This window comes from Cynocephalus volans, chromosome 11 (genome assembly GCF_027409185.1).
Source record: "Cynocephalus volans isolate mCynVol1 chromosome 11, mCynVol1.pri, whole genome shotgun sequence".
Classification (NCBI taxonomy): domain Eukaryota; kingdom Metazoa; phylum Chordata; class Mammalia; order Dermoptera; family Cynocephalidae; genus Cynocephalus; species Cynocephalus volans.
The window spans coordinates 62,002,759-62,019,693 of NC_084470.1; the positions used below are offsets into that span (position 1 = coordinate 62,002,759).

Sequence of the window (16,935 nt, forward strand, 5' to 3'; positions counted from 1 at the left end):
CTGAACAAACTAATAATAATAGACTTAGTTTATTAGTGTTAGATCAGACCCTTTTCATCCAATCACATTTCTACATGGTTGTCCATGATTCAATCATGCCTACGTAATGAAGCTTCCATAAAAACCCAAAAGGACAGGGTTCAGAGAGCTTCCAGATTGCTGAACACATGGAGGTTCCTGGAGGGTGGCGCACGTGGGGAGGGCATGGAAGCCCCACGCCTCTTCCCTCATACCTTGCCGTGTGCATCTCTCCATCAGTATCCTTTGTAATATCCTTTTCAATAAACTGGTAAATGTAAGTGAGTGTTTCTCTGAGTTCTGTGAGCTGCTCTGCAAATTAACCAAACCCAAGGAGAGGGCCATGGGAACCCCAATTTATAGCCAGTCAAGAGTACAGGTAAAAGAACCTGAGGCTTGTGTGTAGCATCTGAAGTGAGGGACAGTCTTGGGGACTGAACCCTCAACCTTGGGATCTGACCCTATCTCTAGGTAGATAGTGTCAGAATTGAATTGGAGGACACCAGCTGGTGTCCACTAGAGAACTGCTTGCTTGCTTGCTGGTGGGGAGAAATCCCCCACACCTGGTGTCAGAAGCGAGTTTTGAGATACAGTGGGAGAAACCAAGTGTGCTTTTTCCACTCAGAGGGAAGGGGTGAGTTGCATTGTAAAAGCTTAGTAGGGAGACTCTCCTCACATGGAAGTCTTCCTCCTGTCAGGTTTTCCTAGGTCTCATGCCCAGACCTCTCCTTGTCTGGTACTCATTGCTCCCCAGCACGAGCCAGCACCAATGTCCACATACTTTCCCCAGAGTCCTGGTCCTGCTTTCAGGGAGAGCTGTTGTTCCCAGCTTCATGTGCCTCTGATTCAAACACATCTGAACTCTGTCAGTGCTCTGGGCATGGCCCCTGGCCTAGGAGGATCATTCTCCAGGTGGAGAGATAAACATTGAAGCCATATCAGCTGATAGTCCTGAGCATAAATCCTTTACCCTAAAACGGCAACTGAGGCCCTGCTAGGCACTTCAAGACTTTATACACATTACCACTAATCCTTACCACAACCTGCAGAGTAGCTCTGGCCATCCCCATTTACAGATGAGCAAACTCATTACAGATGAGCAAAGGGGACGTCACCTGCCCAAGACAACCCAAATGGCAGAGCTAGGATGCAGCCCCCAGCAATCTGACTTGAATCTCACAGAGCCAGTGGCGGTGTTAATGCTCAAGGACAGCAGGCAGTGTGGAGGCAAGGGCCTGGGGCCAGCCATGAGCACCCTAACCACAGTGAGGTGGGGGCTGCCTCCCAGCCAGCCCCACTGGGGTCCAACTCTGACCACCTCCTGCAGGACCTGAGATACTGAAGCTCTGCCCTTTCCAATCCCATAGACAACACAGAGCCAAGTGCCACGGACCCCCAGAATTGCTCAAGTCGAGCCCAACAGTCCTACCACAGCTGCTACACTTCATCTCTAAAATGCTCCTCTTCTGATCCCTAGCCCCCAAAGCACTAGGACTGTGAGCATCAGTGGACAGGTGGGTAGATGGAGGTTCTACCTGGAACTGCCAGAGGGCAGACTTGGCTATCCTGAAAGATAGGCAGGCCGTACTTCCTACATGCAAAATATGGTGCTCTGGACAGGGCCCTGCTTCCTGCTCCTGCTCCTGGTTGTGGCCAGGATACTTTCAGAGCCACTCAACAGGGGACTCCCCCTGTCTCCAGCCTGGGGGAAAAGACTTCACTGGTTTTTTTTTCTCCCCAGGCACCAGGCCAAAGAGGTACACAGGTCAGAGCCCATGCAGGGCTTCCAGTTGGTAGGCCCTCCTTCTGTCTTTCAGTTGAGCAGATAAAAGGGAACTCTGGCACACACAGGAGCTCTGATGCCCAAATCAGAAAAAGGAAGGTGGCCTCTACTTCCCTCACAGCTATGCCCTGGAGGGAGGAGAAAGAAAACCACTCCCCTCCCTAAGGGCTGCCCACAATCAGGCTGCAAAATCAGCTGTCTGCAGCTAGCTCCAACCTCCCCACAAAGGCCCTGAGTGGTTGAGCAGATCCCAAACTGGCCTGGGCCAGCCAAACTGGTTCAACCTCAGGCCCAGGTTCTGACTGTCAGGCTGCAAGTTTCTCCCCTGCTCCTCAACAAGCAGGTTTGTTTGTGGTGATGGTGTAGGCAGCCAGCCCAGGACAAGGCTTCTCAAAGGCTCCAGGCCTGACACTACCCACGACTCCACACACACTTGCTGTGTACAGACCCTAAACAGGCTGTCTCCAAACACTGGTCTCGTGGTTCCCAGCTGTACCCTGAAATGTACACTGTATATCAAAAATAGAAACATGCACACATTCTCCATCCTGGTCAGATGTGGCTGAGTCTCCCACATAAGTGAAATCAGTTCATCACTGTAGCCAGGTGGCAGCTCACCTAGGTGTCCCTTTGATATCAGAACAGAGAGACCCAGCATGTATCTCTAGGTGGAAACAGAAAAGGATGGATTGTGAGCTCACCCTAGAATCTTCTGTGGCTCCCAGCTCCCTGCCACAGGGATACACCCACAAGCCTTCCTCTCCCCAGTCTGGGCCAGCCTTCTTCGCCCAGCACAGGTATGGCCACCAGAGGGCGCAATCATCCCTCTGAATTTGCCACAAATTCCTCTTGTCCCTTACACTTTGTTCCCCCCCTCGGCTGCTGCCTCTCCGGTCTTTGCTGAGGGCCAGAAATGAACCAGGCCTGCGAGGTTTTTGCCCTCTAGGCACTTTCAGTCCAGTAGGTGAGGGAGGCATATACCCGAGACCAATACACAACAGAGGGGCACTGACCCAAGTCTGGCAGGGGGCTACCTGGTCTGCCTGAGAAGGGTAGGGTAAGGCATTTGGGGTGTAGCTGAAAGGGGCAGGAGACCTACCCTGCTCTCTGGGAAGAACCAAGACCACATTCAGTGACCGTAATCAGATTTGGAAACATGTCCATGAACTAAACTGCCCTTAACAGTTTCCCTGTCCTGCAGACTTTTGTCCTATCCTTTTCTATGGCAATTTCCCCCAAACTATCTCATCCCTCTTTATGAAGGCCTGGACAATCCTCCCTTCCATCCCCCACCCACACCTCCAGGTTAACCCTAGCCTCAGGGTTAGCCGTCTGGTCTCCAGTAGCATTTATTGAGGTGTGAGGGGTGGGGAAGGCAGAGAGCAGTGGAACTGCAGAGGGAAGGAGGATAGGGCACTGCAGGCAGAGAAGCAGGTGAGGGTAGAAGTGGGGCCGTGCAGGACTGTTGCTCTGGGCTATTCGGCCATGGGTCCCCGGCAGAAGTTTCGGTTATAGAAGTGACGATTGTCCCTGGTCAGGGCCGTGCCCAGCTGGGCCCAGAAGCTGCTCTGTCCACTGGGCTGGTGGGGCCAGAAGAGGACACTCCGGCGGCAGAGGCGCTGGCGCAGCTGCACGTAGCGGGAGCGGCGGGCGTCAGGGCGCAAGATCACCAGCACCACGACGTCCTTGCGGTCCTCCAGCAGGCGCTGCTGTGCCAGCAGGAAGCTGGCACGCAAGAGGCCACTGACCCGGTCCGTGTGGGCCAACACGAACAGTGTCTTGTGGCTGCCATAGACCGAGGCCCACAGGTTCTCGAAGAGCGTCTTGCCGGGAAGCCAGTCGCGCTCCTCCAGACACAGGCGGAGCGCCCGGCGCCCACGACGCTCCTCCAGCCGCCCCCGCAGCTCATTGTACACCCAGTCAGCCACCGCGCTCTGCGCCTTGTCGAAGACCACGAAGGCATCATAGGGAAGGGCGTCCTTGCCCCGCTGCCCCTGCCGGGGAAGCCAGGCGAGGCACAGGTAGAAGCAGTACCAGAGGTCCCAGCCGCAAAGGTGGTGCAGCAGAGGCACAGCCAGGCCCAGAGCCACCACCAGCAGCGAGAGGCCAAAACAGTCCCAGGAGAGGGCCTCATCCAGGCAGAGGCGCAGGTCCTGCGCGAAGATGCTGTGGCCCTGGAGCTGGCCTGGACTGCCACACTTCACGTGGCTGGGCAGACCCGGCACGGCAGCCTGCACCTCCAGCAGGAAGTCCACAAAGGCCGCCCCACAGGCACAGTGCAGAGGGTTGGCACTCACGTCTAGTATTTTCAGGGCACCCACCAGGGGCCCAAACCAGGAGGCCTCCACCGTCTTGAGGGCATTGTCACTGAGGTTGAGCTCTCGCAGCTCCACAGCCAGGGCAAAGAAGCCAGAGGCCACGAAGCTGATGCTGTTGCTGCTGAGGTCCAGCCTCTTCAGCCGCATGCCAGCGGGCAGGCTGCCATTGGTCAGAGCCTTCAGCTGATTTCCTGCCAGGTCTAGGGCTTCCAAGTTGGGTAGGAGGGCCAGGCTGCTCCAGTTAAAGAAGGCCAGGTAATTGTCACGGAGATGCAGCAGCTGCAGGCTCTTGGGGAGGTTGTCCAGGTTGCGGGGAAGGAGGGTGTGCAGGTGATTCTGGGACAGGTCCAACCGGACCAAACCTTTCAGGCCTTGGAAGAAGTGAAGGTAGAGGTCTCCTTCGGCCCACATACGGTTCAGGTCATTGCCGCTGAAGTCCAGGGCCCTCAGGGAAGTGCTGCAGAGCTGCTGGGACACACGGCTGTGGATGTCATTGTGCGCCAGGCTGAGGTAGCGCAGGGTGGGCAACTGGGCCACAAAGCTGAGGTTGTGGCCTATACCCTGCATGCTGAAGGGCTGGCTGTTGTAGCTGAGGTCCAGGGCCTCCAGTCGTGGCAGCTCCGTGAACGAGCGCCCATGGTACAGGTCCAGCTTGTTATGGGACAGGTCCAGCACCCTCAGTCTGGTTAGTGGCAGGAACTGCGAGCCATTGACAGCCTGCGCAATGCTGTTGTGGCTCAGGCGCAGGCACTGGAGGTGTGAGAGCTGGGCAAACATCCCTGGCTGGACTGTCACCAGGTTGTTCCGTGACAGGTCCAAGGTGAAATCAAGGGTCTTGCAGCTGGGCATGAAGTCCTCAGAGCTGGGAGTGTCCAGTGGGGCTAAAGCAAGATCCCCAGACCGCAGCCAGATCTTCTCCCTGCCATCTGCCTTCCCTGTGGTGGCCACCAGCTTTGAAGCTCCGCTGATTCGGTTGTCTGACAGGTCCACGCAGCGCAAGCTGGGGAAGGCCCCGAAAATGCTAAGCTGGGCCTGGTTGATGAAGTTCATCTGCAGATGCAGATTCTGGAGCATGGGCAGGTGGACCAGCGGTCGGAGTGTGGTCTCACTGAGTGAGCGGAAGAAGATGCCATGCATGTCCAGCTCCCGCAGTGAGATCAGGCTCCCAAAGGAGGGTGCCAAATGCAGGTGGGCAAAAGACACCCTCTTCTGGTAATTGAAAGACAGGTTGAGCTTGCGCAACTGTGCCAGGCCCTGGAAGGCCATGGTATAGGTGATGCAGTCATAGAGGAAGTTCTCACTCAGGTCCAGCACTGTGAGGTTGCCCAGACCACGAAACCATCTGGAGTCCAGACTGTAGAGAGAACTGTCCTTCAACACCAGGCCTTCGAGATGGCCCAGGTGGCTGAAAGTATCGGGGTGTAGCTGGAGGGAATGATAAGGACACTCCACACAGGGGTTGCGGGCATGGTCACAGCGTCGGCAGTTCCCACCCACGTCAAGCACACGCAGGGCGGTCAGACTGGCCAGGTCTCCAGGTGCCAGTTTGACAATGTGGTTGTAGGACAACAGTAGGTGCTCCAGACTGGGGGGCAGGTTGCGGGGCACCACTGTGAGGTTGTTGTACTTGAGCGACAGGTGGGTGAGGTTGCTCAGGCCAAGGAGGGCGCCTGGGGCCACCTCCACTGCCCGCCCACAGGGATTCTTGTAGTAGCAGTTGCCATCCATGAATAGGAAACGCAGGGCATTCAGGCCAGCAAGACTGGAGGGGTCTAGCATCAGGATGTTGGTGCGGCTCAGGGATAGGGACACAAGGGATTTGGGCAGGGCAGGCACAGTCGTGATGCCATTGTAGCTGAGGTTCAGCTCCTCCAGGGTGGGCACGGCCAGGAAGGTGTTGGGCTCGATGGTCATGTGGCAGGGGAAATGCATGGGGCTGAGGCTGGCCGGTGGGCAGTTCCACTTGAGGTTGAGCCTCCGCAGGCTGGACAGATGGGTGAAGTCAGAGTCGTGGAGGTGGTGGATGCGGTTGGAGAGCAAGGAAAGACTGGTGACGTTGCTACAGGGCGCCGCAGCAGAGAAACGGGGCACGGACTTCAGGAACAGCCAGTTGCAGCTCACCTGGCCGTGTGGCTGGAGCTCACAGGGCAGGAAGGCAGGCAGGGTGCCGAGGGCCAGGGCCACAGCCAGTGTTGCAGCCTGCACCAGGAGAGATGGGGGATGCAGGGCTCTGCGGCAGGGGCCCTGGAGGTTGGGGGGGGGGGCTGTGTGAGTGTCCAGCCCCCAACTCCACCTCTACCCACTCCACTTCATGAGGGTCTTCCAAGCAGGGCTTCCAACCCCCTCTCTCCAAGCCCTCCCCACAGAGGCTGCTGACGTGCCTTCCTCCCTGGCTGTGAGCCCCCTCCTCACCCCTCCAAGGCTGAGAAGAAGCCTGAACTTGAGGGAAGTCAGACTCAGCCTCTGACTCAGAATGTGGACTCAGAACCAGGACTGAAACCTGGAATCTGGACTCATGATTTGGGACTTTCACTCATAACCAAATCCCAGCTAGATAGGAAGGACAGGCAAAGTGGCCATGGGCCTGCTGGACCTCTCCCTAACTTTCCCCTTCCTCTCCTCAGAGGTTATTTCTCCTTCCCCCAGGCAATGTGGCAGCTGGCTTCCTTCCCTCCAGCCACCCTGAAGTCCCCTCTCTGCCCTCCACCAGCCTCCCCTCATCCCTCCTCTCCCTTTGACCAAGACCCAGGTAGGAATAAGAGTCTCCACCAGGAACCCTAGCGAGGCTGGCACTGCCAAGCTCTTTCACCCTCTACCTGCCTCGCCCATCCTGAGAGCCCTCAACCTCTATGGGTCAGAGCAGATCTGAGGGAGGGGTGGGCTGCAAGTGTCAGACAGAGCGCAGCCCTGAGCATCCAAACCTGGGCTTGCAGCCCAGCTCCACCACAGACTGAGGCCCCAGACCTGAGCGTCTTCATCCACCCAGTGGGTTTGGATCGCACTGCTCAGAAAAGAGCTTCTTCTCTGATGTCTTCAGGGTTCAGTGAGTATCCCAGGGCCACATAGGTGACTGCCCCTTTTGCTGTTTCCTGCAGCTGCCAAACCTGCCTCTTTCCCACCCCTTCCCAGGCTGTCCCCTTCCCCAGGGGGCTGAGAGCTGCTGTCCTACCATGATGAGGAGTGAGGGCTTTTCCAGCGGGTCTGGCTGGCAGACCAGGCAGCAGCTGCAGGAAGGATGCTCTGCACTCAGGGCCCCTTCCCAGGGCTCAGAGAACAGAGGAAGTGAGAATTTCACAACAGCCTAGTAAGTCCCTCCCTCACCCCCACAGGTGGCGGGCACAGAGAGTGAGGGTGCAGTGAGTCAGAGGCCATTTGCATGGCAGACAGCCCCTTCAGCCCTTCCTCTTTCCACTCCCCCCTCAGGCAGCCTGTGTCCCACATGGGCCTCCCTCACACCTGTCCTCTGGGAGTTGTGGGGAGGAGGAAGGCCCAGAGCCCAGTCTCAGGTCATGAGAGATGGGAATTCCAGATAGCAGCAGACCTGGGCCAGGCGCTGACACCTGTGCCAGGCCCCTCCCATGTCGCAGGAAGACTCTTTCACCCTCACACCTCAGCTCCTGCTCCACAGTCAGTACTCCCAGGACAGAGATCCCCGACCTGTCCTTTCCTGCCCTTGCTGGCCCTGTCCCCAGAGCTCTGTGGGGCCTTGCATGCCCCGGGGTGGGGCAGCATGAGCAGGAAGCTGGGACTGCACCTGCCTTCTCTGCAGCGACCTCTTCCAGTAATGGGGCCTCCTCTTCCACATCCCCAGTGCCTCTTGTGTCCCACCAGAGAACAAACCACATCACTCCAGCTGGGGCTCCTTGAGGGCAGGCACGCAGCTGGCTCCTTCTAATCCAGGTGATTATACCTCACACTACTCAGGCCCAAAGCCTCGGGGTAACCCGGGAGCCCTCAGCACGTCCTGCTGACTCCACCTTCAGAATCTGCCTGCCACCCGGCACCTGCCCGTGAGCCTGGTCTGAGCCGCCATCATCTCTTGCCTAGGCCAGTGCAGGCACTGCCACCTTCCTGGTTGTCTGCTTCCGCTCTCACAGCCCACAATGGGTCCCTGAGAGACCGGTGCAAACCTAAGTCACATTGGGCCCCTCCTCTGCTCAGACCCCTCCATGGCTGTCCCTGGAGTCTAAGCCACAGTCCCCATAATAGTCAACAACATCCTATAGGACCTGCCCTCTCACTGCCGCCCTGGCCCCTCTCCAGCCACGCTGGCCTCCTTGCTGTTGCTGAACACACTTGCACTCCCCTGCCTCAGGGCCTTTGAACGTGGTGTTCCCTCTGCATGGAAGCTCTTTTCCCAGATTCTCATGTGGTTCTTCCTTTGCCTCCTTTCAGTCTCTGCTAACATGTCACCCCCTCAATGAGGCCTTCCTTGACTTTCTTATAAACCTCCCACCCCAGATCTGACACTCCTGAGCCCCTTTGCCTGCTCCATTTTTCTCCTTGTCAAAACATTTTTTCAACTGCTAACACACTGTGTCACTGAGTTTTCATGGTATGTTGTATTACTCCCTGCTGAATATCAGCTTCTTGATGTAGGGATCTTCTGTTTGTACAGTGCCCAGCACATAGTAGGTGCTCAACATTTGCTGAATCTATGGGTCTCCAGCACTGTGATATAGGGGATCTGGGTGTATTTATTTCCTCTGGCTGCTGTAACAAATTACCACAAACTAGTAGCTTAAAAAACCAGAACTTTACTCTGTCACAGTTCTAGAGGCCAGAAGTCTGAAGTGAGTCTTACAGGGCTAAAGTCAAGGAGTTGGCAGGGCTGGTTCCTTCTGGAGGCCTGAGGCACAGAGAGGGTGTCTCTGAGTGAAGGCTAATGAATGAATGAATGAACAAAAGAACCCATGGGGCTTCTGCTGGGAGGAGGCAGGGTTGCTCATCTACCACCCGCTCCTCCCAGGCACACTTCTGGGTGGGTGTCATCGCAGGCAGGCTCTGAGGTGCCAGGCATCCAGCTAGCTCAGCAGCATGGGGTGGTGGCGTCGTCTTCCTGCCTGCCTGGGAACCAGTGTTTAGATGGGCAAGGACAAGCCTCTTCTGGGTCTACATAACCTCTTCTAGCTACAGTCCCAGCTCTCCCCACTGCAATCCTAGGCGCGTTAACAGGTACTGAGAAAGGCCCTAGAATGGGACACTGCCCTGAGCCAGTCCACTGAGCCGCTGAATCGCAGCTGTCAATCCCATGCCTCTGGCCCTGCCCACCTGGGATGGGAGGAGCCTTCCACCTACTTCCCAGAGCTATAGAATACTGCTCTGGCTCCTGCTGAACACCAAGCCCCAGGAATATTTTCCCAGAGTCTCTAGTTAGGACAAGGGATCCAGCCCACCATCCCTTCCATAGCCACCCTGCCTCCCTTAGGGGCAGGAAAGCAGGTGCTGGAGAAAGACCATGAAGTGACAGAGAAGGCTGTACACACACACTCGAGGACACATACAGACTGCAGACAGCAAGCTACAGATGACCACAGAAACATCTGTCCAGGGTGCTGGGAAACTCCATGAGAAGAACCCTTATCCAGTGTGGTAGACAGAATGATGTCTCTCACGGAGGTCCATGTCCTAATCCCTTGACCTGGGGAGCACATTACCTTACATGGTAAAGGGGACTTTGCAGATGTGATTAAGTTAAGGATATTGAGATGGGGAGGTCATCCTGGATTATAGGCAGGGGTGGGAGGAGGATGAATGTAATCACAAGTGTCCCTTATAGAATGGAGACAGAGGGAGATCGAGCCACAGAAGGCCATGTGACCACAGAAGTAGAGGGAAACAGAATCGGAGAAGATGCCTCTGCTCTGGCTTTGAAGATGGAGGAAGGGGCCACAAGCCAAGGAATGCAGGCAGTCTCTAGCAGCAGGAAAGGATAAGGAAATGGGTTCTCCTGAGGCCTCCAGAAGGAACCAGCCCTGCCAACTCCTTGACTTTAGCCCTGTAAGATTCATTCCAGACTTCTGGCCTCTAGAGTTGTGACAGAATAAAGTTCTGGTTTTTTAAGCCACTAGGTTTGTGGTAATTTGTTACAGCAGCCAGAGGAAATAAATACACAAAGATCCCCCATATCACAGTGGAAGTTTGCCTGCCTTTTGGGTAGGGCTCTTGTCAACCAGAGGGCCTGCGTAAGGCCTGTGCCCTCCCACACAGACACAGCCTCCCCATACACCCACGATGGGGAGTGCTGGGGCTCCACCTAGCAGGGCCAGTCCTCTTCTGAGTTGGGAGAGGGCATTGTATGTACAGGGCCATTTGTGATCTCTCAGAGCCAGGCTTAGATCTTGATTTAAAAATATTTTATTCTTTAGAAAATACAGCATTCAACCATTCTGTCCTGCAGTAACCCCTGCCCCAGCCATGACTGACCCCACCCCTTGTGGCCAAAGGCTTCTGGGCTGCGCTGAGACCCCTAGTCTCAATTCCCCTGGAGGCCAGGTTCATGCCAGAAGCCCCATCCAGCCCTCTTCAGCCAGCCAGGCAGGGCCCCAAGCTGACCTGGGCACACAGATGAGAGTCAGGGACAGCAATGGGTAAGGGTCACAAATGCCAGCTCGATGGCCCTCGGAAGCTGTGAGTGTGTTCAGCCACCAGCCCTCCTATCCCACAGGAAGCGCTTCCCTGGAGCCCAGGCTGGGAAGGAGAGAGGTGGCAGGGAGCAGTGGGGTGGGCAGCCCCATAGTCCACACACTGCCCGGCACGAGCCCAGACACCTAGCTGTCATCTCCATTCTCGCCAGGGCCACGGATGAGGCGCTTGTGGCCTCGCTTGCCTCCTGGGCCCTTGGGCTTGGCAAAGGCCTGTTTGAAGGCATGCTGCTTGGGGTGCACCTCGTCGTAGAGGAATTCAGCTGTCAGCTCCGCCCCATCGCCAATCTCAATCTGCATGGGGCAAGGCAGTGGTCAACACAGTGGTGGGAGCCCAAACACATACCATCCTAGTAACCCCACTCCTGGAGCACCCCTTTGATTTCCCACACCCCAAACCTGGGGTCTCCTCTCAGATCCCCAGCTAGAATGCCACCTCCAGGGACACAGAGCCTAGAGCCTGCTGTCCTGTATATTTTGGACTCTGCTTGCCTGGGTCACCCCCTCCCCACTCTCCAGACCCAAGGAAAGAAGAAGATGTGGTGGCCAGGGCTTGGGGGCTCTGTGCCACCAACTGGCTGGCAGCCTTGGGCAATGCGTGTCGCCCCTTGGGCCACAGGTTCCCCGTCCACCCAACACAGCAGCAGTGATCCTTGCTCTGTTGTCGTCTCAGGCCTCCATTGACCCACACAGAGGGTGGGGTGACAGGGCCCTGGGAGATAAGGCCCTGGGGATGGGCACCCACCTTCTTGGAGACCTCCAGGTGGAAGTCCTGCTCTACAGAGTCAAGGAGGCGGCTCTTGCAGCTGGAGTAGAGCATGCGCTCCCTGATGCTGCACTTGTAGCCCGGCATCGAGTAGATGAACACTGGGGGTGGGGATGGGGAGGTGAGCCTGGCAGGCCTGGGAAACCCACTGACCTTTGCCTCCCACAGCTTGGGGGTCCACTGTGGCCACTCACCCACAGACTCGAGGGGGTCACCCTCATGGGTGTGCTTGTAGAGGAAGAAGTGGTAGCGGGCAGCATCTCGGGGCACTCGTGAGGGCAGCTGGGACACATCTGTGGGCTCTGTGTGTACCAGCTCGATGGTCTCCCGCTCCAGATCCAGCTTCTGCCAAGGGGCAGGAGGAGACATGAGGGACCAGGTAGAGGAGGCCCAGGCCCACACTACCAAATAAGATGCCCAAAGTAGGACTGACTGGTAGACAGGAGCCTCCTTGTGATTCCAGGACTCCCCTCCCCGATGGCTGTCTTTCTATGGAGATCCCTCTGAAGAGGCCATTCCAGAGCTCAGCCCTAACTCTGCCCCTTTGAAGGCTCCTCTAGAGAAGGAACTCCCACCAAGGGCAGGGGACGGTTCAGTGTGGAGGGTCTCATCCTCAGAGAGGCATTGCCACTGGGACAGGAAGAGGCTCAGGGTGGAGGGGTCAGTGTGAACTCAGGGTGAGTATGTGTAGAGAGCGGAATGGGGCAGTGTGCTCACAGGGCTACCTGTGTGTGAGCAGGGCCTGGGGCGGCAGGTGGACAGAGTGCATCCATGTACACATGGGGGACAGGGGGGTGGACAGTGTGTTCCCATGAGCACATGGATGAGTTGAAGTGGACAGGCTGCAGGCTGGTGGGAGGGGGGCACTATGCATATTTGCACATGTGCATGAGTGGAAGTAGTGGTGGGGGCATGTGTGCCCCCCATGTGTATGTGCCAGAAAAACGTGTATGTATTAGGAAAACGGGCACCCACCAGCTGGATGTAGTTGATTATCTTCTGTTTAAGCTGCTGAAGCGCCCGCTGGGCCTGAGGCTGCAGGGGGAAGGCGAGGCCCTGCAGGGTCTGGTGCTTGCTTTCCACACTGATCTCTGTCTTCACCTGAGGGGCAGGGGAACAGTGAGGGGAGCTCTCACATACCCAAACCAGGATGTGGCCCACTGGGGAGCACAGGCTCCACCAGCTGGGCCTGATGTGGCCTTCTGCATACCCTACGTGGCACGCCCACCTCATTGATACGGATCTGCTGAAGCTCTCTCTCAGCTGAGGTCAATGGGGCAGGTGCCGCACAGGACGACAGGTGCTTCTGGTAACCAGCAAAGGAGAGGTCATCCTGCGGGGGCAAAGGCAGAGAATAAATGGGCACCTCAGTCTAGGCTGGAGGAAGTCCACTGAGAACCCCAGCTTGCAGACCCCAGACTTCCCCAGACCTCCCATCTTACCCCCAAGCCTGGCACTGGTTTGCTCTGTGACACCACACAATGTCCCACCCTCTGGGCCCGTGTTCCTGGCCTGGTGGGTCGTGGCCTGGGGGGCTACCTTCACAGTTCCGAAGAGCTCATCCTTGATGTGACCGCCCCCAAACTCCTTTTTCACAGTAGCCCGTGTGGCCGCATACAGCATCTTCAGCCGTACCTGGAGGACAGGTCCAAACCATGAGACCTTTCTGGGCAGTGCTGCCTCTCCAGAGGAACAGGTGGGAGCCTCCAGGAAAGGACCCGGTCACCTCATTGTGTACACACCAGGGGAAGGTGACGATGCAGCAGGACGGCTCCCACCAGCAGGGGGAGCCCTTGCCCAGCCCAATCCTCAGCCTCCAGGAGACAGGCTGATGCCACTGGGAGGCCTCTAAAGACCCTGGGCTCCAAACACAGGGCCTTGTCCCTCTCTGACTCTCTGGGGCTGACCTGACATCTCTTCCCTCAGCCTGTGTCTCCCAAACTCAGCCTCCCCAGGGCAGCCCTGTGTCCCCCAAACTCAGCCTCCCTGGGGCAGACCTGTATCTCCCCTTAGCTTCCTGAGGTAGGGCTCTGTTACCCCACTCAGACCCAGCTCCCCTCTCCACTCCCCCACTGGCCCTGAGCCTGGTGCTGAGCAGGGGTCCCAAGGACTCACGGGAGAATTATCAGGCGACCAGGCAAGGAAGAGCCACTCAAAGCCCTGAGCATTCTGTGAGTCGAGGCGGTAGAGCAGGTAGCAGGGCTGCTGGACATCCAGCAGTGGCAGCACAGCCCTGTCATAGTCCTGGTCCCAGCGGCCCACCGGCTCCTGTGAGGCACCCAGCACGAGCTGCTCTGGGGGCAGAGGCCGGGTGAGCCAAAGAGTTGCCACCTCCCTCCTCCCCTCTGACTGTGGACCTCTGTCCTCTGCTTGTGGCTTTCCAAGTTGGCTCAGACCCGCTGACCACCCTACCCACTTCCCTGGCATCCCCAAGTCCTTAAAGTATGAGGCTGTTTGACTGAACCAGCAAGTGAGTGAGCCAACGGACAAGGGCACAAATCTGCCAGCCGGGGGTTGCTCCCTCTACACATCCCCAGCACACACATGCATGTGCTCACACGCACGTGCAGATCACCCAACACAAACAAGCACATGACCACACGCAGTCGTGTGACCACAGCCACCAACAACATGGTCCCTCATGGACACCCACATACTGAGTGTCACTCTGACTCCACCCTACCGGCACAGTTACTCAGTGCACAGTCCCCACCATGCCACCTCCTGCTCCCCTCCTCCCTTAGCCTGGGGCTCCAGTGGAACCCCAGCACACCCCTCTCTGGACAAATGCACAGATGGAGGTGGTGTCACAGCCTCAGGCACCAGGGAACTGCAGGAGCAAAAGCATCTGGAAGAGAGGAAGGCAGGGGTTCCTACTAGACGCTGTATAAACAGGTATTCTGCTGCCACTCTCACCAGCTGTGGTCCCCTCCCCCAAAAGTCATAAACCAAAAGCAGCCAGGGCCTGGGCCTAACAAGACTGTCACCTCCCTGGCTGGTGCAGAGTGGGTGATTGGAGACATCAGGCTGGACATACAATGGGCCTATCAGGCTGTACCTGTGGGCTGTGGGCTGGGGCCTCGGCTGGGCACCAAACACCAGCCTGGGCATGCACACCTAGGCTGGAGGAAAAACTGAGGCAAAATAGCAATCACAACCTGGCCAGGGAGTCTGGCACCTGCCCACCAGGCCCTCCTGATAGGGGCAAGAGGCCCAGCTGCCCAAGAGCCCCAATATTACCAGGCCCATCAGTCCAGCCACCTCTCTGTGGGCCTCAGCCTTCTCACCTGCCCACCCAGAACTCAAGCGGGATCAGGGTTGAAAACCAGCAGTCACATACAGGAGCCCTAGGGGAGCAGGAGGTGGCATAGTGGGGACTGTGCCCTGAGGAGCTGTGCAGGTAGGCTGGAGTCAGAGTGACACCCAGTGTGTGGGTGTCCATGAGGGGCCACATTGCTGGTGGCTGAGGGCACACTGCTGCGTGTTGCCATGTGTTTGTGTTGGGTGACCTGTGCGCGGGTGTGTGTGCGTGCCGGGGATGTGTAGAGGGAGCAGTCATGGGCTGAGTTGGCTCCAACAGCATTGCCAACATTGTTGAATTCATTGCCAACATTCTCAAACCAGGACATTTTACATAAGAAGTGGAATTCAAAAAAAAAAAAAAATAGAAGTGGAATTCATAGCTTCTCTAGAAAAATCAAGCCCTCTGGCCACTCTGGGGCCATGCTCAGTTGGAGATGGGTAGTAGCTGCCTGGCAGGGAGCCTGGACCTTCCTGGGCACTCCCAGGTACCCCAACAACTGTTGAACTGTTGAATGCAGATGGGATGAAAGCCCACCTAGAGATTCCTCCCACTTAAAATTTGCAGGGACGTCTTTCCTGAGAGGTGAAAGGGAGGGCTGAGGACTTGGGCCAGTGAGTGCAACTGCCTCTTTAAAAGTGGGGAGGCTATGGCCTTTACTCATGACCTACCACAATGACCCCTATCCAGCCTCTGAGGACATCAGAATTTCGGGACCCTGGACAAAGCCCAGCATAACTGTGGCCCTAAAGGCTGAGGTAAATTCTGGGTCTGAGTATACCCTATTTTGAGCCAACTCATATGTAAAAAGTCAGCTAGGCACCAAGCCCATTCTAGGAACGCCCCCAAAGGGCCCACTACAGCATGGCTATTAAGAAGGGCTGTAAGGACCTACAGGGGCCTTGGTCCACTTCCAGTCCCAGAGTCTGTACCCCTCAGCTCCAGGAACATCCCTTGGCATGGAGGGAAGGGGGGAGTTCTCCACCCCCAACCCCCCACCCAGCCTCAGTCTAATCCTCTGCCTTCTCAAACCCTCCCCACTTCAAGCCTCAGCTCAAGTCTCTGCACCCCCAACACAGCCCCTTATGCAACCACCAGGTCCCCAGGATTCAGGCCAAGGCCCAGCCAAGCCTGGAATCCTCTTATCCTGCTCTCAGAATGAGCTGGACACATCTCTGTTCCCCATTATAGGGACACGTCCCAAGGCAAGGGCCCCAGCGTCTCCTTATATCTCCTCATGGCTGGCAGCTGAGCCAAACCAGGCCTGCTGACCACAAACATATAGAAACGGGTGGCACTAGCCACATGGGGCAGTGCCTGGACTCACTTATCCCCTGCCCAGCCCAGCCCAGTGCCCTGACAAGGTCCACCTCAATGCCCATGCAGCTTCAGTGGGGGCTATGCAGGACCCCAGGATGGGGCTCTCTTTGCTACCCCAGCTTGTTTCCTGCTCTGCATAATAGGGGTGATAAGCATGCCCACCTCCAACACCCCCCTATGAGGCTCCTCTTTGTGAGTGTCCTCACCCCTATTCCCAGATGGAGAAACTGAGGTCCTGAGGGGACCAGAAACCAACACACACCTTCCCCCACCCCAGAGGCAGCTGGGTACAGCCCCAACCTATGTCCTAGCCCATGGGGGGCACTCACCATCCTCAATGACGACTTTGATGAGCCGAATAGAGCCAGCCCGTGCCTTGGCAAAGAATTCCTTCAGCTCCTCAGTGGCTACAAGAACAAGAAACATGGTGGGGGATGAGCAGGCAGAGTGGGCAGGGAAGACTTTGGGGCCTGCTCTGTCCTGCAGGGGCTGGTGGCTGAGCTGGGAGCTGGGTTAAATATGGCCCCCCATGTGACTGGGAACCTGAGATGGCCACTGAACATAAGCTCCCAAATTTAGCCAGCAGAGGTGGCAGGCGGGTGGCATGCTGGCTGGGATAGCTCTGGTGATGGGGCGGGGTGAGGATGGGACAGCCCACCCAAAGATGGGGCAGGCTCTGGGTGGGACAAGCCAGACCAGCCACAGAATGAATGACTCCCACCTGTCCCCTGTCCCCCAGGGAGGTCTAGCACTGGGCTAACCTGGAACACGCAACACTGTCATAT

The 16,935-nt window shown here is 57.0% G+C and overlaps 1 protein-coding gene across 2 annotated transcripts; it reads right to left on the reverse strand.

Moving 5' to 3' along the window:
* Window positions 1-3,261: 3,261 nt before the first annotated feature.
* Window positions 3,262-16,684, reverse strand: LOC134390704 (twinfilin-2). Of its 2 annotated transcripts, none has more exons than XM_063114382.1 (8): window positions 16,480-16,684; window positions 13,645-13,823; window positions 13,069-13,164; window positions 12,758-12,862; window positions 12,505-12,630; window positions 11,724-11,874; window positions 11,509-11,630; window positions 3,262-6,363 (listed from the first exon to the last, which is right to left on the reverse strand). In XM_063114382.1, the coding sequence occupies exons 1-8, from the start codon at window positions 16,574-16,576 to the stop codon at window positions 3,277-3,279; spliced, it is 3,963 nt and encodes a 1,320-aa protein (XP_062970452.1). In that variant the 5' UTR covers window positions 16,577-16,684; the 3' UTR covers window positions 3,262-3,276. The 2 variants fall into 2 exon arrangements, with proteins under 2 accessions (XP_062970452.1, XP_062970453.1); XM_063114383.1 differs by lacking the exon at window positions 3,262-6,363 and adding an exon at window positions 10,461-11,057 and having other exon boundaries at window positions 16,480-16,661.
* Window positions 16,685-16,935: the final 251 nt, after the last annotated feature.